The sequence below is a fragment of the Charadrius vociferus genome, unplaced genomic scaffold, assembly GCF_000708025.1.
Source record: "Charadrius vociferus isolate BGI_N301 unplaced genomic scaffold, ASM70802v2 scaffold600, whole genome shotgun sequence".
Taxonomy (NCBI): domain Eukaryota; kingdom Metazoa; phylum Chordata; class Aves; order Charadriiformes; family Charadriidae; genus Charadrius; species Charadrius vociferus.
The window spans coordinates 475,419-498,666 of record NW_009646404.1 but is presented as its reverse complement, the minus strand read 5'-3'; the positions used below and the strand labels follow the sequence as shown (position 1 = coordinate 498,666).

At 53.1% G+C, this 23,248-nt stretch overlaps 1 protein-coding gene across 1 annotated transcript in view; it reads left to right on the top strand.

Annotated features, from left to right (window-relative positions):
• PKD1 (polycystic kidney disease 1 (autosomal dominant)) overlaps positions 1-23,248 on the top strand; it is a 55,854-nt gene that overhangs the window by 30,695 nt on the left and 1,911 nt on the right. Inside the window, exons 20-46 of the mRNA XM_009895009.1 lie at positions 4-127; positions 1,081-1,233; positions 3,499-3,643; positions 4,502-5,104; positions 5,610-5,766; positions 7,179-7,431; positions 8,088-8,283; positions 9,407-9,577; positions 9,705-9,848; positions 10,192-10,402; positions 10,758-10,884; positions 11,801-11,917; positions 12,335-12,384; positions 12,570-12,772; positions 13,388-13,493; positions 14,197-14,315; positions 15,458-15,660; positions 16,005-16,199; positions 17,016-17,155; positions 18,236-18,363; positions 18,733-18,901; positions 19,641-19,766; positions 19,931-20,105; positions 20,727-21,014; positions 21,501-21,635; positions 21,978-22,286; positions 22,708-23,223. Of these exons, the coding sequence (XP_009893311.1) occupies positions 4-127; positions 1,081-1,233; positions 3,499-3,643; positions 4,502-5,104; positions 5,610-5,766; positions 7,179-7,431; positions 8,088-8,283; positions 9,407-9,577; positions 9,705-9,848; positions 10,192-10,402; positions 10,758-10,884; positions 11,801-11,917; positions 12,335-12,384; positions 12,570-12,772; positions 13,388-13,493; positions 14,197-14,315; positions 15,458-15,660; positions 16,005-16,199; positions 17,016-17,155; positions 18,236-18,363; positions 18,733-18,901; positions 19,641-19,766; positions 19,931-20,105; positions 20,727-21,014; positions 21,501-21,635; positions 21,978-22,286; positions 22,708-23,223 (5,263 nt within the window). The remainder of the gene's footprint in view (positions 1-3; positions 128-1,080; positions 1,234-3,498; positions 3,644-4,501; positions 5,105-5,609; positions 5,767-7,178; positions 7,432-8,087; positions 8,284-9,406; positions 9,578-9,704; positions 9,849-10,191; positions 10,403-10,757; positions 10,885-11,800; positions 11,918-12,334; positions 12,385-12,569; positions 12,773-13,387; positions 13,494-14,196; positions 14,316-15,457; positions 15,661-16,004; positions 16,200-17,015; positions 17,156-18,235; positions 18,364-18,732; positions 18,902-19,640; positions 19,767-19,930; positions 20,106-20,726; positions 21,015-21,500; positions 21,636-21,977; positions 22,287-22,707; positions 23,224-23,248) is intronic.

Below are 23,248 nucleotides of genomic sequence, written 5' to 3'. Positions count from 1 at the left end.
GGGGTTCCCCAGCCTCTCCCACTGGCTCTACAATCAAACTGACACCGTGCTCCAGGGCTTAGTGAAACAAGGGGACCCTCAACAAGTCATTGAGTATTCTCTGGCCCTCATCACCATCTTAAATGAGGTAAAGCAGCACTCTCTGCCCAAGAGGGGCCTCCAGAAGGCCTTGCAATCACCAGTGATGTTCTCTGTCCAAGTTTTGTACGGCAATGTAGGGCCTAATACTAGTTTTTCATGTAAATCAGTGTACGTGCATGCTGGGAGCTGAGCTGGAGCTATTTTCATGCATCAAAAAAGAGTAACAAGCTCCAGACACACAATGACCAGGGAAAACAGAGAAGCTGCAAAATAAAACAGAGGTCCCAGAGAAGGCAGTGGGCAGTGTCCTGGGTCTCTCCCATGCAGCCTGCTTTTTTGCCCTCTGAACACTGAATTTAGGAACAGAAATCTTAGCCCAAATTCCCCCAGCTCTCTCATGCTTCCCCTGAGCCAGCAACCCCACTCCATCTCCGCAGGGCTGGAAACTCCCTGTAGCTGCTCAGGTGATGCTCTGGGTGCTAAGGAGACCTCCTTGTTCTGACTGCTGAGCTAGTGCAGCTAGAAACATCTTCTGCCTGCATACAAGGGCTCTCCACAGTGTAGGACCATCATCATCCTGGCAGCATTCACTTTCATGCCTACCTAAAGCAGGGCCCAGTCCCTCCGCGTGCCTCTCTCTAGGCAAGGCAGGGATTTCAGTCTATACTCACGCTTTTCTCCCCAGTAAGAGCCTCCTGCATGCCTGGAAGCCAGGCAGGGGCAGTCCCCCTGAACACAGGCACTGTGCTTAGCTGGATAAAGACTGCACACTGGTATACTACGTAGCTGTCAAGTGCAAGGCTGTTAAGATAATTGCTTGGAGAGCACAAGTGAAATTGAGGAAGTTCTGCTGAAAAAACAGCTCATTAGATCACCCTCTGGGGAAGAGCACAGGCAGGGAGATACCGAGTGCAGGGAAGAGGTGACTTCAGCACAGCTCATCATCCTCTGAAACAACCTGATAAGTTTCCTCACTATACCTGTTTTTATCCTCCCCAGTACGAGCGTTCCGTGCTTCTAGAACCTGAGACTGGGAATGAATTTGAGCTCCGGACCTGGACTCGTAACAATATCACAGAAACCCTGAACTCGCTGAATGTGAACACAGTCGATGATATCCAGCAGATCTCAGCGGCCTTGGCACAGTGCACGGTATGTTTCCCATCACCACCTCCAGCCTCCTGCTCTTCCAGGTGCAGCTTAGATGCTCTTCAATTCTTGTTCTGCTTCCCTCTCTCTCTCTCTCCCACACACATACCAGGCAGGGAGGACATTAGGGTGTCTGTGGTGATGTCCTGCGCGTTATCAGCTCTGCCCCTGGCCATGCCACCAATCTAGCAGGCATGGATAAGATGATGTATTCACGTGCTGGAAGACAGCACCTAAGAATTCTGTGCTGCTTCTCTGGTACCAGCCTTGGTGTGGCAGCTTGCTAGCCAGTAGGTTCCTTCACTTGCAGATGGAGGCTGTAGGACAGGCCTCGACAGATTGGAGAAGCACTGGAATAAATTGCTGGGGGAGTTGCAGAATGTCCGAGGACAGGCTGGACTCCCATCAGGAGTAACACAAGTAGAGCCGGACCTGCCTAGAGCCAGGGGACAGCGCCAAGAACTGACGTTCCTTCCAGCCCTATTTCTACCCTACAAGATTAGAAACACTGCTCTGCTTTACTGCTGACTGGAAGCGCTGTGTTCCCCAGCCAGCTTGCAGTTTCAGCTCCCCGGTGCTGGGGCTGCTGCCTGGTGGATTTAGGAGTGGCTTTATGTGTTTTGTCAGATGGGCAAAGGGAAGAGAGCCCAGTTATATAATGTGCTTGGGGTTTGGTGGTCAGCCAGTCTGCTCTGGCATGCTCTTCCTCCCCGCCCTCCCAAATCTTTGCTTTCAGGACTGGAGTTGGGTACCCCAGCCTTGGCTGCGCATCTCCTCCCCAGTCAGGGCAGCAACCTCGCTCAGTGGGAAGAAGCTGTCGTCAAAATGATGGACAGGCTACTGCATCCCACCCACAGAGTCCCTCTTATGCTGCTCCTTTCTCTGCTTCAGAGTCTGTAAACCTCAAAAGTAACTTCTTTCTGTTCATCTTTGTTTAGGGATTTGGAGTTCAGCACATCCCATTCCCGTGCTGGATTGGTTTGTTTCTGTCTCTCCCACATGCTCTTGCCTTGCGACTTGATCTTGCTGTGGAAGCTTAGGTCTAGAAATAGAATTTTTGTTCCACGGGAAAAGCTGACATTCCAGGATTAGTTTGTGCTCTGGACTGGAATGAAAAGCTTAGAAAAACAGTAATCTAGAATTTCCCAAGTGGTTGAGACTAGCGCAGAGTTCACACATTTCCTTTCCTGTAGAAGTGTCAATCAGTGCTGATGCTTTTTTGATTTTACCTACAGGGTAGAGGAAAAATCAGAATGAATTTCTCCTGGAGAGGGAAAAAAGAATCTCAGTCTTCTTAGTAGATTCTCCTTCCTATGCAATAGCTCCTTGGGTGGTTCCTTCCCATAACCCTTTTTATTCCCCACCTCCTTGATACCTGACTGTGCCTTGTGGACTCTGATTTACACAGTATGTCCTCGCTTCTCATAGCTTACAAATAAAAGCAGAAAAGGGGGAATTCTAGACCTGCAGATGCTGTTTTGATTCTTCACCAAAACATATGGTGAATCACGTCTGAATCCTATGATGATTAAAAGAAAAAAGATGAATAAGAGCTAGGAACGGGGTTGTGGTAACAGCTTCCATGTGTTGCCTCAGTCCCTCCCATCCAGCCCTCAAGAGTGTGGGGAGCTCCAGGCCATGGCTAGAACATTCTGTTTCTTGGACACATCTGGGAGCAGAGGGAGGGACATCCATCATGCCTGAGTGGCAGGGTCCCTCCCACAGCTTTCAGGAGTGTTTGGACACTGAAACGGATTCAGTTAGGGCTAAGTCTCGCTTCCATTGAAGATAGCGGAGTGGATGGAGGAATCTGATCCAGCTCCTTCTGGTTGATTTCTGTAGGAATAGTGTGTGGCCCCAAAGGGGTGCTCTTGAGATGCAATAGCAGGACACGTGCTTGGTCCTTACAAGTGGACTCCAGGGAACATGAATATGCTGCTCTTTAATGCTCTTTCCAATCCCAATGCATCCTCCATTAGACTCCTGGCATGCCTGCCTGTATGCTGGTAGATTGTAATGTAAGGGGAGGTGGATGGAAGAATCTTGGAGACACCAACAACTTCTTACCATCTCTCAGTGTGAGCAGAGCAGCCATGGTCTCTGCAGTCACCTCCCTGGGGCTGGAAAGAGTAAGGGTGACTTTCAGAGCGCAGTGTTTGAACAAATGTGCTCAGGTCTTCGCAGGACCGAGCCAGCTGAACTTGCCCACTGCTGCCTTTGTCTTTCCCTGGGGGTGTTGCTACTGCATCAGACTGTTTCCATTTGCAGGTGGTGAGCAAGGAGCTGGTTTGCAAGTCATGCCTGACAAGGACCTTGAACAAGCTGGAGACCATGATGACCATTCTGCAAGGGGAAACGACCCAAGGCACTGTGACACCGACTGGTATCGCTGACAACATCCTCAACATCACAGGTCAGTTTTGTTCCTGCAGGAACGGGTGACATTTGACCGGGTGCTGCTGAGGGCACACGTCTGCCTGTGCAGGGTACCGGGCAGAAGTAGGCTGAGGGGAGCTTTGCAGGCTTTCCCCTGTACCATTAGGGGTTTGGCTCACGCCCTTTCAAGCTGTTAGGGAGATCACATCTAACATTTGGACCGTGGCACCCCAGTACTTTCTTCTCCCTGCACTTTTCCCAGGGTTGTCCCGTCTTTGGCAGCTGTCTCTGTGGACATTTAAATATGACAGTTGTTAATAAACTCACTAATACTTCAGGGAATAGGCTTTTTAGTAAACAATGAGTAACAGCTATGGTTTCCAGATGCTTGTCTTCCTGGGTTGCAGAGGAGGGTGCCAAACTTCACTGGGGCACTCATGAACATGGTGCAGAAATTCCCACCTGGCTACCCTGGGAGGAAGCAGAAGGACCTTCTTTGCACTCCGTGTTATATATTTCTGAATGTTCTGCGCTTTGTAGTGCAAAAAGCTAATAACATATGCTTGATTTATCTATTCTTTTCCTGTTTCCCAATCTGCCGTTCTAGTCACTTCCCAGGAGGAAAGTAAAACCTGTTATGATTAAGTATTCACCGCCAAACTTTGTAGATTAGCCGAGAGCCTGCAGGAATTGCTGACAGCTCTAATTTTAGCTGTGGGCTACTGAACACTTCCAGTGCGGAAGGTCATGCGCTCAGGTAGAGTTACAGTGAGAAGACAGTAAGGAAAGACTTGTCTGATTGTTTTGGGAAGGTGTCAGATGTTATCTAGACTGTAGCAGTTATCTAGGCTATTTACCACGTCCTCTGTTTACGCCTTTATTTCTCTCCTGGCAGGTGACCTAATTCACCTTGTCAATACGGTTTCACAAGAATCCAAGCCCCAGGAACTGCTTTCTGATTCTCACAATTTGCTGCTAGCTCCCAAAGCCTACAACCTATCTTCCAGCCTGATGCGCATCCTCATGAAGTCTCGAGTGCTGAATGAAGAGCCCCTTGAGCTGGTGGGAGGAGAAATTAAGGCCACAGGCAAGCGGTCTGATCCCTTTAACTTGCTTTGCTACGAAAACACACCAAACTGCCAGTTCTCCATCCCCCAGGCATTCAACACCACCCTTTCCAACCTGACAGATGTCATTCAAGTCATGTTCCAAGTGGACTCCAATCCTTTCCCTTTTGGTTACATCAGCAACTACACCGTGTCCACCAAGGTTGCCTCCATGGAGTTTCAGACACACAACGGGGTGCAGATCCCCATTGGGAGCCTGGACTCGGAGAAAGCCATTACGGTAATGGTGTCGAACAACACAGATGCTGACAATCTCTCTGCTGGCACTGAAGTCATCGAGGCAAGAACATCTGTGAGCCTAATTGTGACTATGGAGAGCAACAACAGAGAAGCAGGACTGCACTTCCAACTCACTTACAGAGTCCTGAACGGTAGCGTAGACAGATTCGACTCTTTATGCTCTTTGCTATTTCTTCCCGTGGGAGAGGAGGGCTGGGTGTTGCAGCAAAGGAGACCTGTGTTGAGAGATAACTGGTGTGTGGAAGGGGATGTCAGGTGAAGCCAGCAAGTTCCACGCTGCATGGTTGAGGTTCTGGCTGTCATGGGCATTATCCAGTCCCCAGTGTAATCGTCACTTCTGGGTTCTGGCACGGAGAAGCCCTTTGCTTTTTTCTAGCCCTTCTGTTGAGCCACATTAGCACTGGTGGGAGTTTGTCCTGTCTCTCTCTTGGTCAGGTACAATGCTGTCCAGAGTCTCTTGCTCAGGGATCCTCTGAACTGCAGATTGAGAGTGCGCAATCTGGAAAAGTATCTCTCTTGACTTTCTGTGTTCCTGATACTCCTCCCTGGACATCCACTGCTGGCAGCAGGCTTGTGGTCGATCTCTCCCTGGTGTTTATAAAGTACTTTCTGTTTTTTCTCCCCCTCCCCACGCAGATCACTACATTGCAAGCGAGCCTGAGCCATTCATTATGGCTTATCTCCATCACGAACCAGAGCCCAACGAGCACAACTGCAGCGCCTCTAAGAAAATTGGCCTGGATGCCCTGGCTGGAAGTGACCACAAGCTCTACACCTTCTTCACCTCACCCAGGTAAGAAGAGCCTCCCTTTTTAATCCCTGTCACCCTCAGGCTGTCCCGTGGATATACATGAGGGATGCTCAGGGCCTGGCCATGGCTTTTGCCAGGCTGCTTTGCAGGGCTGGTGCTGTTGTAGCTCTGCACAGTGCTGCTCTGTCCTGGGAGGGGGCAGCTCTCCCGGGCAGGCAGCTGCAAGCTGCCGTTCTTACACCTCAACACTGGCACCTCTTCTACCGTGGCACTCCTTCCTTCCCAAACATCTCCTGCTGCTGGTGCAAAAGCAGGTCAGTTCTCTGTGATTTGCCTTGCTGATCCAGGTGAGTGAGAGCCCTTTTCAGAGCTGTAAATCATGTTCCCTGTGAGTATCGTGACCCTCACCCAGGACCTCTCCTGGTGATGAGTCTCCCCCCACTGCCCTTTTCTCTGCTCACTTGCCTGAAACCTGCTGTAGTCTGTCTGGTGCTTGTCCAGACTTTCATCCTCCATGCACTAGCAATACCAGAGCTGCCCATCTTTACCAGGACTCATTCCCCAAGGGACTCACAATGACCTTTGCAGATTCAGGGCTTGCTCCATGCAGCTCATGAAACCATTTCCCAGAGCAAAGCACCGCACGTGTTAGCCTAGTTCCTGAAGTGCAGTGCAACCTTCACAAAAGCACCTCTATCCTCAGAGCTCATCTTCCCAACGTGTGACTGGAGGAGAGAGCAGATTCCCTCGTGGGCTCCCATCCACCCTGCTTGCCTGCTGCTTGGAGCGTGCCGGGGCTCATTAAGCACTGCTGTTGTGCTGTTGGGTTTTGCAGCAAAGCTCTCTTCTTTTTATCAGAGCTTTTTCTTTAATCTTGTAACGTCAGTTGCTGACTTGCTGCCTTGCCCGGGAGCGTGTGAGTTCATGCCTTGTGTTATTTACGAGCCATTCCTAAGCATGAGAAGAAAAGATAGGCAGCTTGGGAATAGGTGGGGCAAGAGCGGAGCCACTGTTGTGTAAGTTGACACAGCTTCCATGGCTTTTGGTAACAGGATGCTCAAAGAGGGATTAATCGTCCTAATGAGCAAATCTGCTCCCAGCCAAGAATCATAGAGTTGCTATGGAAGTGTCATGTGGGTCAGTGGGACACAGGGAAGGGTGGGTGGGAGAGCTGTGCAAGGCTGCCAGCACAGGGAAGAGGATGTGCAACATAATGCTGCAGGTGCTGAACTAATACAAAGAAAAATTCAGGTGGTTTGTAGAATCCCAAGCTTTCTGCACAAACAAGGGGCAGTTTAAATTACACCACATTCACTCGGCTTTTCCTCCTCGTTGTCTGCTTACCTGTCCCGGCAGGAGGGTGCTTTCCGTGGGCACACGTCTGTCAGAATGGGGTTTGTGTCCCTTCGGCAAGCAGGTTAATAATGTCTCCTTGCTGTCTTTCCCTTCTCCAGAACTGATGACACCATCCAGAAATACTACTTCAACATCACAAACCATTTCAGCTGGTCCCCGGTGGAGGTAACTCTGGGGCTGTACACCTCCCTGTGCCAGTACTTCAGCGAGCAGGAGAAACGGTGGAAGACAGAAGGCATCATCCCGCTGGAAGAGACCAGGCCAGACCAGGCTGTGTGCTTAACCCAGCACCTCACTGCCTTTGGGGCCAGTCTGTTTGTGCCCCCAAACTCTGTCCAGTTCATCTTTCCTGTGAGTAAAACAAAGCAGAAGCTGTGCAGCATTGCCAGTCTCTGAGCAGATTGTTGTCACCTAGAGGAAAGCCTTGGGCTCCCGTTGGCTTCATACTCAAGCTGGGTCGTGGCTGACCTGTGCCCAGCTGGCAAACCAGCACAAGTACCTGAGAGCCTTTGGGAGCTGCAGATGGGCACAGCTCACAGAGGGGCTGTGTCCTCTGATCATGAAACCTGGCTGCTGCTGCTAAAAACAGATCTCTGCAGATGGCTTTATTCTCTATTCTGGACACCTGGCAGTGTGTTCACCTCTTAGTGAGATGCCAAACACTCCTCCCAGCTGTCACCCAGCGCTGTTCTATCCCAGCGAGCTCTCACCTGCCAGCTGCTCCCTGCTCCCCGGGGCGTTTAGGCTCTTTCTAGCTGTCCATGTGACGTAAGTGGGAGCAGAGAGCTCTCGGCAGCTGCTACAGCAGCTTCAGTTGGCTGCTGCAGTCGCTCCGCAGGGCTGTGAGCACGCACTCTGCGCAGGGACAGGTCTTTCTCTATTTGCATGTGGTATCATGTGCGTGAATGATGATATAGCCAGGAAGGAGGCAGCATGACTCCTGGGGAATGGTGGGGGGGTCCTCCTGGAGAAGGAGAGTGCCTTGCAACCTGCTTCTTTTCTTTTAGGCTCCAGGCCCAGGTCTCAACTACATCGTTCTGCTGACATGTGCCGTCTGCTTTGTGACCTACTCAGTGGCCGCACTGATCGTGCACAAGCTGGACATGATTGACATTAACCGAGTAGGGGTGATTCCCTTCTGCGGGAAGAACGGGCTGTACAAATACGAGATCCTGGTGAAAACTGGCTGGGGCAGAGGATCAGGTTAGCCTATAGTCTACTCCTGTGCTTGGTTCCTAGGGTGACATCTGTGTAGTTCCCCTAGTTCCCCTGAGATCTCACCTCAGCACATCATGCACCAAATGTTCCCCTGCAGGACCCAGAGCTGAGCTGGTGTTTGGAGCAGCACTGAGCAGACAGTCAGTTCAGGGCTTCCCACAGCATTCACAGTTTTTATAGTGTAATGGTGGGGCGGTTCAAGAACCATGGAGAAGAGCATGCTGCCCCACCACTTGTGGTTGGGGTGGGACAAGCAACTGCTGCTGGAAGGAACCACCCAGTATAGAATACCCCCACCCTGCTTTCCCTGACCGGGCTGTGGTTGCAGGAACAGCCAAGAGGCAGCGATTGTTCCTCACTTCTGGCCTTCTCCTGCAGAGGCATTGTCCTGGTGGGCCATTTAGATGGACCATTTTGCTGTCCTCCAGCATCCATCACTTTGTTCTGCTGTCTGAATCTTTCCCAGTAGCATGAAGGCAGAAAGCTTGGCTTTCTCATCCAGGTCTGGGTTTGTAGCTAGAGCTGCCAGAAACATCATCCTGGACTTGGAAATCCAGGCAGTTGGGATGTGGAAGCTCTAGGCAAGAACAGAGGTGAAGTGCCACCATGTCACTGCCAGAAACATGTTCCCATTAATCTTAGTGTAACCACTGGTTTCACTGGCAGCAGCTTTCTCCTGAAGCCACCCCAAGGACCATCCAGGTTGAGCAGGTGGACCAAGGAGCATCTGGCAACTGGTACCGGAGAGAAGTCAAAGAAAACAAGTCTTTCAACTACTTGGTGGAAAAAACATCCAGAATAAACATCTCCTCCCATTAGGGTGTTAGCAAGGCAAGGAATGTCAGATTCAGTCCCCTCCAAAGAGGAAAACCATGAGCATGCCAAGGTCCATGCACCAGACCAATCTGAGCAGCTGCCCTCCAGGCTGTGTGTAACACTATCTCTGGGTGTGGGATGGCTGTTGAGCACATTCCTTCCTCCCAAGTTTCCAGGTGGCCCTTCTGAAGGGCTGTTGCATCTGGTTCTGGGTCACTGGCAGGAAGGCAGGGTTGGGGAACAGCTCCGCCTTGGTTGGACTTACCTAACTGAGCCCCGTTAACTCTGCCAGGTACCACGGCCCACGTGGGAATCGCCCTGTATGGTGTGGACAATAAAAGTGGTCACAGACATCTGGATGGAGAAAACGCCTTCCATCGCAACAGCCTCGACGTGTTTCAGATCGCAACAGAGCGGAGTCTGGGGAGCATCTGGCGCATCCGCATTTGGCATGACAATAAAGGTGAGATAGTGTCACAGGGTAACTGCTGCTGTCCCATTGAGGGACTCTTGTGTTGCCCTCTTGGCTTTGCAGCTCCACGCAGGGAATGTCCACTATGAAACACATTTCTTCTACTCTTAACTTTTAGGACTCAGCCCCTCTTGGTACCTGCAGCATGTCATAGTCCGGGACCTGCAGAGCAGCAAGAGCTACTTCTTCCTGGTGAATGACTGGCTGTCGGTGGAGAGTGAAGAGAATGATGGCATGGTGGAGAAGGAGGTTTATGCTGCCAGTGAGTGCTCAGCCCCTGGGGTGTGGGGTTGGGATGGCTCAGCAGCGTGGCAGTTCTCATTGCGTTGAAGAAGGTCCCACAGCAGAAGGCTACAGAGAGACCATAGAGACTGCACTCTGGCTCTTCCTCACTGCACTGATGCCTTGTACAGCCAAGTGCTCTGCTGGGTCCTTTGTGCTGGAGGACAAGGCATGGCACTGGCGCAGCTGTACAGAAGGGACCATATAGATGCAGTGTAGATAATTCCTTGAATATCAGTCTGCAAGGGGGGACCATGGCAGACCCAGACGGGTCCCCTCTGTGGTGCAGCTGGCCCTGAGAGTGTCTCTCTTTTTGTGCTCAGGTGAGACAGAGCTGAGGAGCTTCTCCCGGATCTTCATAGCAGAGTTGCAACGAGGTTTCTTTGAGAAGCACGTCTGGTTGTCCATGTGGGACCGCCCACCTCGCAGCCGCTTCACCCGTGTCCAGAGAGCCACCTGCTGCTCCCTCCTCATCTTCCTCTTCCTCTGTGCTAATGCTGTGTGGTACGGCGTGGTGGGAAACGTACACCTCAGGTGCGCTGTGTCCCTTGGTGCTCTGGCCAGTCCCTTACCTCCTCAGGGTCCCCCCCATGCTTCCCATTACACGTGGCAGGACAGACCTTATGTCTGCTGGGAATTGGTGCCTTGCTTGTGGCACTGAGTCTGCCCTTCCTGCTCCAAAGAATCTGGGACCAGGACATGGATGACCAAGGACAACCTGATCAGCTTTCTCCCTTACCTGATTTTGCTGTTAGCACAGCCCAAGCCCATTTTGTTCTCTGCACATCTGAAATGCTTGGGTGTGCAATTTTGTCTCACTCCTTGCTTAGCTGGCAACCCTGAGCGCTCCTGCTAACGCTGGTCTGTGATCTCTTTTGATTCTCTCCAGCAATGGGGCCGTTTCCAACCTGATCCCCGTTAATGTGGACACAGTGGCTGTTGGTCTGGTTTCCAGCATGGTGGTCTACCCTCTCTACCTGGTCATTTTATTTCTCTTCCGGATGGCTCGTGGCAAGGTAATGAGGAGAAGTAGTTGCAGGCTGCCCAGATGGGTGTGCTGCTACCAGGTTTGCTCATCTGAGGCCAGATTCTGCCCTTTGTGGTACATCACTTCTCCAGCTGGTCTTTGCACTTTCCCAGTTGTACCTCTGTGCTGCACCATGTGTCCTGCACCATGGCCAGACCCTTGCCCTTAGCAAGTCTCTCTCTCCCTCTTGAGCAGGGAGCAGCCCTTGACCTTTTAGGGACAGATTGCTGCCTGGATTCTGACAGTGCCCAGACAGAGACCAAAAAGGCAGATTTTAAAAGCTGTTTAAGCACTTACTCCCTCTTGATTTCAGTATGTGATAGGTACCCAAATGCTGTTTAAAGGTATGACCCTTTGCTTCATTGGCAGGAGCTTGAGAGATGCTCAGTGAAGCATTGCTAATGAAATACCTACCCTGGGTACAAATTCAGCTGCCTGAGCAGAACTGTGGTTAGGCAGCTGTGAAAGGATTAGCTGGGGATTTAATGACTAGTTAGACACAATTAGCAGCCCCATTAAGTATTGCAGCCAGCTGCTCAGTGACTGATGAGCAGCAAATGTGTCTGATATTTCTTGTTCCTGTAAGCACTCCCCGCTTTGCAGGAGGTTGCAAACTTGTGTGGCTTCCTGGGAACTTGTGCTTGGGACAGCCTAGATGGCACTGGGCTGTGGTACATGTGGATACAAGGGCCCAAGGTGCCTGGGAGGCAGTGGAGGATGTGTGTGTGTCTGTTCTCAGCCCTACTGGGCAGGCCTGGGATCCCCCAGCCCTGCCTGCACAAGCGTGGAGCTGCCCAGCAGAGTAGGGAGCTGACAGGAGCCAGTGAGCAGCAGGGCTCTCAGCCACCGTGACGTTGTCACCTCCATCTGTTCCTTTTCTGCTCAAGCTTTCCTGTCTCTTGCAGGTCTCCATCAACCACACCCTGACTCACTCAGACCAGCAGTCCTTGGAGATCGACAACTATCTGGACTCCTCAATCCTTGACAGCTCCTTCCCCACCTTCCCGGGGCTCCGGGCAGAGGTAACCTGCTTCACACCCGAAAGCTGGACAGGCTGCATGGGTCTGTATGCTGCTGTGCATGGACACAGTGTCCACCCAGAGCTGTCAGTGCAAGAACTGATGCACTCAAGTGCCTCTGGCAAATACCAGTGATAGGGGAGAGCCACAGCCCTTCATCTCTCACCTGCAGCTCTGCAGGACAGTCCCAGATACTGAGCATGAGCTGTCTCCAGCTACTGCTCTGTGTCTGTGAGCATGGATCTTCCCAGCGTGCCTGGGCGTTGCCTCTGGAGGAGAGCAGGCTCCTGGAGGTGTGGACCCAGGGCTAATAGCAGCTCAGGCTCTGGGTTTCCAGTGACCCCTGATGTTAACAACGTGCTGTTTTAACTAGGGACAAATGAGTGTCCTCTGCCTGAAATGCCTCTGCTTCCTCCACAGGCCTTCTCTGAGCAAACCAAAACAGACCTGTTCTTGGAGGACTCCAAAAGGTAAGTAGGTTTCTGGGGATGGAGCAAGCAGGAGTTTAGTGTAGTTTTCTGCTTTGGTAGACTGGGGTTGTGCTCCTGTAGCTGTTTCCCTTCTACACAGCCCTATGCACTAGCACAGGTGCTTTTCTCATGCTTCCCCTTCCCCACGCATACCTGATTGCCCCCATTCCTCTGTTTTCCCACAGCCTCGTGCGGTGGCCCTCCAGCGAGGCCCTGCTCAGCTGGCCAGACCTCCTCAGTGACCCCTCCATCATGGGCAACACCATCCAGAAGCTGAAGAGAGGCCGGGCCAGCCGCCACCTCGGACTCGAGGCCCCATTGGCAACCGAGGAGGACAGTTTGTCGCTTGGTGTTCACCAGGGACAGCCTCGATATTTCTCTGCCTCAGGTGGGTGTGTGAGTAGTGTTGCTCTGTGCCAGGGTTTGAATGCCCCAGGGAAGTGCAGGAGGAGCAGTCTGGTCCCTAGGAGCCCTGGCTCAGCTCTGGAGAAGGCAGAATAGCAGAGTTTGCTGCCATCACCACTGACTTCGATTTGAAGGGCAGAGGAGGGGGGTCATATTTTCTCAATGGGTATTTCAGTCTGGGAAAGCAGAAATCCTGACATGGATCAGTCTGAAGTGAGTGGTCGCCACACTGCCAGCAGACTGGGAGCGAGGAGAGATGTGTTTCCATGGGATCTGAATGTTGCAAGCAACCAGCACTTCTTCACTGGTTGCAAAGCCACAGTGTGTCTCTGAACCACTGTAAACGGCTGGAGAAGAAGAAGAACTTGGCCTCCTATACCAGCAGTTTCATGCCAGGCTCTGCAGCCAAACTGGGGATAGACATGAGCTGGAAGACAGGAGGAGGGGAGAGCTGTCCCGTGGAGAAGAACCTCACCCTGGCCCTCCTCCTCCCCAGTTCCACAAATTTGGCTGAGCCCAAGCGGTGCAGAACCATCGCCCAGTGCAGTACTGTGTGCTGTGCCCCTGCCAATGCTGTTTGTACTCTCGCTTTCCCTAGATGAGGATCTGATCCGGCAGATCCTGGCAGATGGAGCTAGCGGCATCTCCCATTCCCAGGACCTAGGGCCGTACGTGAGGGCTGAAACAGATCTGATCTCAGGCCTGTAAGTATTTGTGGAGTGGAGTCCCCCACTGAGCCAGTGCCTCCTGTCCCTTGTCCTCCCACCCAGCTCTGCAGCAGCCAGCATTGTGCCAGCCAGCTCTGCTGCACCCAGCCACAGTGAGCTGAGCTGGGTTTTGAGACATTGCAAGTGCCTGGAACAGCCTTGTCACAGGTCGCTATGTTCTTGCTGGCCATGATTCCCGCAGCCCCCACAGCCAGAGCTCCAGGAGGGCACTGCCACCCTTCCAGGGGCCACCTGGAATATCCCCTTAAAGCCCCAGCTGAAGATGTATCTCCAGAGCTTTGTGGACTGCTGACACAGTGCCGGGACATGAGTTTGCTTCATGGCACTGATGGGAGGGAGAAAGGGGGTTGAATCTCTGTTGTGTTATCGTGCCCAGAGCTCCCTGCTTTGGGACCCTGACACCACCTAGCTGGGCTGGCAGCTCACCGCTGGGTAGCCAGTGCAAAGTGGCAGATCAAGGGAGGGGAAAGGCTTTCAGCCCTCCTTCATGAGACGCAGAGCACAGCGTCTGCGTGCCTTGGCAGTCTGGGCCCGCTGCTCTAGAAAGAAATGCTTCTAACTGGTCCAGGGCTGCTGCACTGGTGTTAGCACTGGAGTTCAGTCCACCTCAGTGCCAGCCTGCTTACCGTGGAGCCAGCAGAGGTAATGGCTGACTGATATAACCCCTTTGCCTTGGCAGGTCCAGTGTGTTTGGGGAGAAGGTGGAGACTGTCATGATGCAGAAGCTGAACGACAAAGGCCAGAGCATGGCACCTCCTCCCAGGGAAGTGAGCAGATCAGCCAAGTCGACATGGACAGGTACTGGGGCTGCAGGGCTGTGCCAGCATCAGGGCAAGGAGGGTGGGGATGTGCAGGAAGAGGGGCTGTTGCACAGAGCAGCACTTGGGAGGCACAGCTGGTTAAACAGAACAGGAGCCTTAGGAAAAGCTGCTCTCCTGCTTGGGATATATTTGCTATTTTCTGCCAGCTTCTCTCAGAACCTGAATCTCAGTAAGCCCTGGGCCACCACTTGTGCTGTGCGAGTCCTTACCGTACACCCTAGGGAAGCTCTGCTCACTGCTTCCCCATTTACTCTGCTCTCTTCTACATCCATCAGTCCCTTCATCCATCCAGCATGAGAGAGTGGGAGTCTCTCTACATAACCAGAGGGGAAAGGGAGTCAAATGCCAAGGCAAGTTCAAATCAACAAACAAAGCAAAGAAGAGAAGAGATGTTTCCTACTGGGTCATGCAACACGACAGCCGGCCAGCTGGGCTTGCACAAGGCAGGGAGCAAGCTGTCATGCCCCGCAAGGTCTGGGGGGTGATAAGTGCCCGTGTGCCCTGCGGAGAACCTCATCATCGTTTCTCTTAGCATGAGCTCTTGGCTTCCCAAAGCACAGCCTCCCTGGGGCAAGCTGCAGCATGAAAAATTGGACACAGCAGCAATCCTCTTGAGTCTGTTAAAATCCATCATTTTGTCTTGGTTGATGAATGGTTGTAGTATCTTTATGCAGGCATTGATTTGCATGGGTGGGTGAAAGAAGCTGTGCCGAGCGAGCCCCAGGGCAGGGTGGCTTGGCAGTCTGAAGGCAGTCAGAGCAACAACTCTGTGTGGCTTTTCGTGAGTTTGACAGCAGCACCTCCAGCCAGGCTGGGCATGCCCGATGTCTGAGGCTCTGAGAGAAAGTGGGGAACCCATCCCACTACTCACATCAGGATTCCATCTCTTTCTCCTGCCCACCTGGTTGTCTGCAGATGGGAGGCTGCTCTTCTGAGGCTGGCTGTGTTTCAAATGTGCTGTGTTACTCCTTAGTAGGAAATGTGTGGCACAATCCCTCCAAACTCACCCAGGACTGGTGGCGAGCTCTCTGCTGGGCTGAGTGGTGTGCTCAGCCCTTCCTGTGCTCGTTGGGACCCTTTTTCAGTAACATTTACACTTATTTTGCCTCCTCCTTTCAGTTGCAGACCAAACGTTCAGGAAGCGCTTGCTGCCGCCCTGGTGCTCCTATCTGGCTCATGGTATCAGTCTCCTCCTCTTCGCCACCTCCACAGGGGTCTCCGTGTGGATCGGGGTGGGCTTTTCCTCCAGCGTTGCCCTCATGTGGCTCATCTCAGGGATATTCAGCTTTCTGGCATCCTTCTTGGTCTGGGAGCCCCTGAAGGTAAGGATAACATGAGTACACAAGCACGTGCCTGTACACGTGTATGTATTAGCTGAAATTAACGTCTTGTCCAGATATTAATCAAGTCATACTGGACACTGCATGGATTGACTACTCTGTCGCATCTTCGTATCCCTGCAGGAGGAGAAGGATGTGCACAACAGCAGCAGCAGCAGAGGCAGGGCTGGTGACAATTTGTTTTAGAGGTCATCTAGCTGCTTTACGAGAGTGCTCAGCAGCTGTGCTGTGCTCGGTGTCCATGCTGAACGGCCCACCATGCTGCCCATGGTGGTTTTGGTGGCACAGCTCTCTCTGCAGGCTCACGACACTGCTTGTCTCCCCAGGTTCTGCTGGAAGCCCTCTATTTCTCACTGGTTGCCAAGCGCTTGCACCCAGAGGAAGACGATACCTTGGTGGAGCATCCATTTGTTGAGCATGTTTCTGAGAAGATCAGCAAAGTTCGACCCCCGCAGGGGTTTGCCCTTTTCCAGGCCAAGGAGGAGGCCAGGAAGGTCAAACTGCTACACAGGATGCTGAAGGTAAGACATCTCGTGATGCCTGTGGTGCCTAGGGCAGAGACAGAGGACTGGCTCCAGGAGCTGAAATACATCCTTGTGTGGGTCCTCCCAATCCAGCTGGGATCTCCTGAGCTAGTAGGTGCATGTCTCCAGTTTCTGCCTCAGTTTCCCCATCTGTAAAAGACTGGCAGTGACATTCATCTCCTCTGTGAAGCTCTGATATCTGAGGTGGCTGGAAAGCAGAACCATAAGGGGGTTGATTTGGAGCAGCTGGTGTGTTTGACTCCATAACTCAGGTGTTTGAAATTAGGGCAAGGTTTGCAGTGTGGAGGAGACACCAACTTGCACAAGAAAATTCATTAGTTGAATCTTGTGACACACATAACTCCCCATCTAGGAGCAGAAGTTTCAATCTCTTTGTAGCTCATTTAGTATACTAATCCTCCACACTCGTGCTGGGAATACACAGCTGCTTTAACGGAGTCAAGTTATTTTTAACTGAGTGATTTCCCTTTAAAGGATGGAAACCCCCATAACTATCGTACAAGCCGAGTTGCCAGCACATAGGAGCTCATACAGGGAGGTTGTGCAATGCATATCAACAGAAACATGTGGTGCTGGGCTGGCCACTTTGAACAAAGAATATTGTTAGAAGCCTGTGGTCTGGGTTTCATTTTAAACTGCTTCCCATATGGAAAAAGAAAGAACAGCGTGCTCTGGGTCCTGATCCTGCTGCATGGCAGGCAGCAGTTAGTGGAAAGCACTGATTTGCTGCAGGATTTGGGAACCAACCCCCCTGTGCTTGGATGCAACCTATTTCTACTCTCTGCTTGCCAGAATTTCCTCATCTACATGATGTTCTTGCTGGTGGTCCTGCTTACTAACTACGGAGATGCCTCCCGCAACAGCAGGGCCTTCCTTTTGCAGAGCTCCATCAAGCAGCAACTGGGCAGCAGCGAATTCCTCCGCATCAAGAGGTAACTGTGAAGGCCCTGGGGATGGGGAGGAACAGGATGTTGCTTTATATTAGAGAAGCTGTGCAGGGCTTCAGCGAGGAGTCAGTGAGCAGGCCAGGACTGGCTATTGGGTGCGTGCTCCACAGTCAAGGGGTTCTTGACTCTGGGGGCGCTGGTTCCTCTGTGGAGCTGGGCACTCGCACATGAGCATGGCAAGGCAGTGAGCAGATCCCTTTTGGTCCCTGTGGTTCTGCTTCTCTCCTAGGGAACAGAGGGGGGTTGTGAGCTTTAACTTCTTTGAATTTTAATTATTTCCTGAGTGCAAAGGGACTGTGTGAATGATAGATGTTTATCTTTCTGGATCTGGTTGAAAGGACACAAGTTTGCTCTGTCTCCAGAATTTACAACTGTAAGGTTTAACCATAAACAGGGTCAAGAGAACCAAAAATAACATCTAGTATAAATACAGAGTCCTTCCCTTCCTTGCTCTGCGCATATGGTTTAACTAGATTAAATTTTCCCAGCTGAGTTTCCACACCGCTGCAATCTCCGGCAGTCCAGAGTGACATCGGAACGGCTGCCTGGGATTAACAGCGTCATTGTGCCTGTCTCACTACAGGCCCCTTGATTCTTCTGTGCAGATAGATGTGGATTGTCCGTGCCATGCAAAGTCACAGAAACTTTGATTCACCACAGTATGAATCAGTAATCATTCTAGTGAACTCAGTGGAGTTGCTGGGGTGAAAATGGTGTAAAGGGAGAGAGCAGAGCAGAATCTGGTCCTAAATATCACCTCTTTTCCACTGTGCTGCCACAGACCCACTGGTCTGATCCTCATCCAGGTGCCAAGTGGATTCAATCACCTTTAGGTCTTGCATGTCAAATAAACATTTTCCTGACCCCAGCCCAGCTTTTGGAATGGATGGAAGTGCTCCCTCTGCCTGCAGTCAGGCACCCAGGAGGAGAGCAGCCCAGGTTAGCTCTCCAAAACTCAGTCCCATCCTCCAAGTGAAACACAGATGGTCACGAATGAGATGCGCAGAGACTGCCCTAGCGGAGCTGCTCCAGGAACTCTGCTCTCACGCCTCTTCCCCGTTGCAGGTCGGATCAGTTCTGGGTCTGGATGTCGCAGGTCTTCCTCCCTTATCTCTACAACAACCGGTCCGGTCAGGAGAGCTACAGCACCACGCTGGGGACTGCCCGGCTGCGCCAGCTCAGGCTGCGGGAAGGTAGGTGGGCAAGGGTCCATGGCTCTGCTGTCGTGGGGTGGGTGGTGACATTCCTGGAGGGATGAAATGGCCAGGTCTGGATGCAGCTGGGTCTGAATGAAGCAAGGCAGAGGTTATGGAGGCAGGTTTTCTTTGTGTATTAGTGTCCCTCTGGTTCTGCTCCTGCAGACATGAACTGGGGCAGTCAATCACTGGGATTTATACTAAAGAGAGAGATTGACTTTATTTCTGGAGGTGTGACTGAGGATGTGGAGGTGGAGGGGGCTTGGGAAGAAGGAAGATGCTAAGTTTGAAAGCTCAGCTGTGTGTCCCAGCACTGTTTGGCTGCGTTGAGCTCCCCACGGGGTAACAGTGTTGGTCTCATTCCAGCTGAGTGCCAGCACAGTGCCCAGGACATCCTCCATGGCATGGGCACGGATTCCAGGAGGAACTGCATCGACTCGCAGAGCTTTTCTACCGCTGACTATGCAGCTGGCTGGGAAAGGGCGGCCGTGAACGTGACAGCTGCGTGGTCCTACTCGCCACCCGACCTGACGGGGTAAGGAGCTGCCCAGCCTCTACCTACACCCCCTGCTCCACCTGCCGAAGGCATTGCATCTTTACGGTTGATTTGGTGCCCAGGGTGGTTCCCAGCCCTTGTCTTAGTGAGGCCAGTTGCAGCCCCTGAGCCTGACAAAGTGCAAATAAACACAGAAATGCCAAAGGCCTTCTCTGAACGTGTCCGTGCTGGCAGTGTGAATGGTGGGAGGCACGTAGCTGCCTCTCACCCAGCTTCCCTGGAGATGTGCAAGTCACCTTGAGCTGTCTGAATGGCAGAGTAGTGCCTGTTCTCGGGGCCCTAGGGGCAGAGGGTTCAACTCTCCAGCTTCAAGGGCAGAGACAAGGTGCAGAACAAGGTAACCCAGCTGCCCACAGAGACCACAGAGCAGCACTAGCTTTCTCTTAAAGTGGCTTATGGGAGATTGGCCTTTACCGGCATACTGGACATTAAATCACTGTTGGTTTCTGCTCTGTTTTGTTCCTGGCTGTGTCTTCACTGAAGTGTGGGGCACCACGGGGCTTGGGGCTGTTCTGAGGTTGGGAACACTGAGATGAATCAATGCACTTCTGTAATTTGTCTTGTGAAATAAATAACGAGGCAGCTGTCGCCCTTGGATGTGCAGCATAGGGGTCAGGGTCTGCATGTGCACACCTGCTCCTGGTGTGCCATGTAGGAGAGCGTACCACTGGCTGCTGCGTCCTCCCCCTCTCACCCTATGGCTCCTCTTCATCTGCAGGGTCTGGTACTGGGGTTACATCTCTTTCTACGATAGCAGCGGTTACGTCCAGGAGCTGGGGGCTTCGCTGGAGGAAGGCAGGGCTCAGCTGAATTTCCTTCAGCAGCACACTTGGATCGACAACATGTAAGTGTGGCGGGGGTGAAGGAAATGTTCTACTGTCACCCAGGTTTTTAAGGGGTACTGCTGGAGTGTCAAGGGCAGGGAGAGGATCTATGATCCTACAAAGCAGTGGCACCAAAGGGCTGGTGTTGTCCAAGTCCCCAGAGCTGCTCTTCTCTCCTCCACAGGAGCCGGGCAGTCTTTGTGGAGCTGATGCAGTATAACCCCAGCGTGGACCTGCATGCTGCCATCACCCTCCAGCTGGAGTTCCTGGGGGCCGGCCAGGCCATCGCCGCAGTCACCATCAGCCCATTCCCACTGCTACGGCTCAGCGGGGGTGTCACACTGCAGCTTCTCATGATGGTCAGTGTGCTGCTTCCCCTCTGCGTTCCCCTTCCCTCTTGGTCACTGTGCAGATGGCTCAGGGCACCCATTGCCTGGGCTCCCAGAAGGATAGCATTGGTTACTGTGGACTAAAGCTCTGCTGCCTGAGGCCACTTGTCCCCATACCTGTCACCACTCTGCTTCCAGACTTGGATAGCCCACAGAAAACATCCTGGCACCACTGAGGGGAGGGAGATTCCTCCTGTCTGGCAGCATTTATTGGTCTTGTCTCAGCCTTTTTGCTTCCTTGAACTCATGTATGTCGCTGTGGAAACTTGAGGCTTTTGTTCTTCTGTCCCCAGCGGGGACATCAGCCAGCTGAGCCATGTCCTTAGAGATCCTGTCTGGGCTGTCTTCCCCTGGGCGCTGCTACCCTGCCACAAGTGTATTGAACGTGGTTTGGGGACCTTCACTGCTAGGGCAGGAGAGAGGTACTGAGTGAGGAAGGCATGAAAGGACTCGGGGGTGTGCTCCAGCTGTAGGCTGGCAGAACTCAGCCTAGTACGTGGGGCTTTTACTGTCCTGGGGTGCCGCAGGGTCTCCTGGTGCAGCACAGCAGTCAAGTCTCCTCCGCTGGTAACCTCTCCATTCCTCCCCCAGGTCTTCCTCATGATGTTTGTGGTCTACTTCGTGGTGTCTGAGTCACTGTCCATCAAGAAGGAAGGCAGGGCCTATTTCACCCTGTGGGGCAACTACGGCCAGTGGGTCTTCATCCTCCTCACCACCTGCACCGTGGTGGTGCACCTCAGCCAAGCCACCCTTGCTGACCAGCAGTGGCTCAAGTACCTCAACAACCGCAAGGGTTTTACCAACTTCTACCAGGTGGCCTTTCTCAACATGGTCTTCAGCACCTTGGCTGCGTCCCTCCTCTTCCTCCTGACTGTGCAGGTATGAAGAGGGTTGGGTGGGAGCAGCATGTTGGCAGGGATGTGTGCTTTGGTCCTCCTGTGCCAGCTTGTCGTCCATGCCCAGTCCCATAGCAGGGGCAGCAAACGGCCCTGAAGTAAAAACAAATACAAGACTATGATCAGTGCCTGGCAAAGCAGGAGCAAATGCAACGGGGCTGCTGCCACATCCAGACTCTACTGCAGGACAGAGGTGTTGGGCAGTGATGCCACGTGCATCTCTGCTGTAGCACTTTGGGTCTCTAAAACCTCTGGGCCCTCAATTCCCTTGAGGAATTCAGCCTAGTGTGGCTGATAGAATGATTTTTGCCTGCAGGGAGCGTGTTGACTAGGATGTTGTCTGCTCTGAGAGCTTCCATTTCTCAGACTTGCAGAGATGTTTGAAAGACCCTTCCCAGGGCTGGAAGGATCTCGCAGCAGCCTCTGCGACGGGCCCATGTTGTAACACCGTCCTTTCTCTTGGTCCTAGGCTGCCCAGCAGCTGCGTTTTGTCAGGCAGTGGTCTGTGTTTGGGAAAACCTTTCAGAAGTCTGCGAAGGAGCTGACTGCTGCGGCGCTGGCATTCGCCGTCCTCATCCTGGCCTACGCTCAGCTTGGCTTCCTGGTAACTACCTGCTGTCCCCACCTCACCTTGCAGAGTGGCTGGTCGTCAGCAAGGGCTGCCCAGGGTCGTGTTGCCCCTCATCCCTCACCATGCCATGACTGTGAGCAAAGCCCAGCGGGTCCTCTGCGTGCTCCAGTGCCCAGCCTAGGCAGGGTGCTCTCATCTGCCACAGGCCAGGTGGCTTTGGCCAGGGGCTGTGTCTGTGGCCTCTCTGTGTCACAGCTGATTTGTGAGCTGTTCGTCAGGGCTCATGCTTTGTAAGGTGGGGTAGTGAGTGCTGGGGTCAGGGGAACGTTTTGCCACTGATCCCTTCTCATCACATCTCCCATGTCCTCCTTGCAGCTTTTCTCCTCCTCCTCGGAGTCCTTTCGCAGTGTTGGCAGCAGCCTCCTGTTGCTCTTTGCCATGCTGCGGGGCAGCGCGAGCCTCCGCCCGCCCGAGTCCTCAGGCCTCTACTACCTGTTCTGCACCACCTACATCATCCTGGAGGTGTGGATCGTGCTGAGGCTGTTCACCGTGGTGCTTATCTACAGCTACCGGGAAATGCACTTTGAGCTGTACCGCCCCGCCTTCGAGCCCCAGGACTACGAGATGGTGGAGCTCTTTGTGCGCCGGCTGAAAATGTGGATGGGCTTCAGCAAAGCCAAGGAGGTGAGTGCAGCCTGGGAGCCTCCGTGGAGAAGGGGCTGGGTAGCAGGCAGTAGGCTGCAGATGTTTGCAGAGAATCAATGTCCACCGTCCTTAGCCTTCCTTTGCCTCTGGCTGCTTCCCATTGCTGTTCACAGTTAGGTCCCCCTGGCAGGTGGGGGCTGGAGCAGTGGCCATTCCTGGAGCCCCAAGCGCTGGGTTAGTGATGGGGTGTTGTAGGGGCATCTGCTGCCAGTTCTCAGTCCCATAGTTCCACGTGTTTTTATCTGGCGTTGTCCCCAGGTCCGTGCGGTGGCCTGGCCCACCAGGAATGGCTGGGAGCAGCCCTGGGGCTGTATGGAGCAGGACACAGTGTCACAGCGCAGCGTTCCCACTTACCAGCTCCTGAAATAACTCTGCCCCCTGCCCCCCTCTTCTCTTCCAGTTCCGGCACAAGGTGAGGTTCGAAGGGATGGAGCCGCTGCCGTCCAGAGACTCCAGTGACTCCAAGTCCTTCCGGGGCCCCACTCCCAGCGCTGCCTCTGACAGCTCCAGGGCTTCCACCTCCTCCAGACAGCAGGATGGGCTGAGCCTCGTGCTGAGCACCCGCGACAGCCTGGAAGTGGATGCTGACATCCAGCGCCTCCTTTCCCTCTTTGAGATGCTGCTTGCCCAATTTGACCGGGTCAACCAGGTGACGGAGGACGTGTACCGCATTGAGCACCAGCTGGAGGGCTCTCAGAACCGCCGCTTCAGGAGGAGGTACACCCAGATGTCGGAGGATGTCCTGAGCAGGTACTGTGCAGGCAGCACAGAGCAGGGGCCCTCACCTGAGATCTCCTCCGACACGGACCTGCAGCCCCCACGGGATGCCCCGCTGTCCCCCCACTCTGCTGCACCCCGCCGGGGCAGCAGGGGTTCTGTGCCCCGCCGGCTCCTTCGAGCTAGCAGAGGCATCAGCGTGGCGGGCTCTCTGCGCGCCCCCC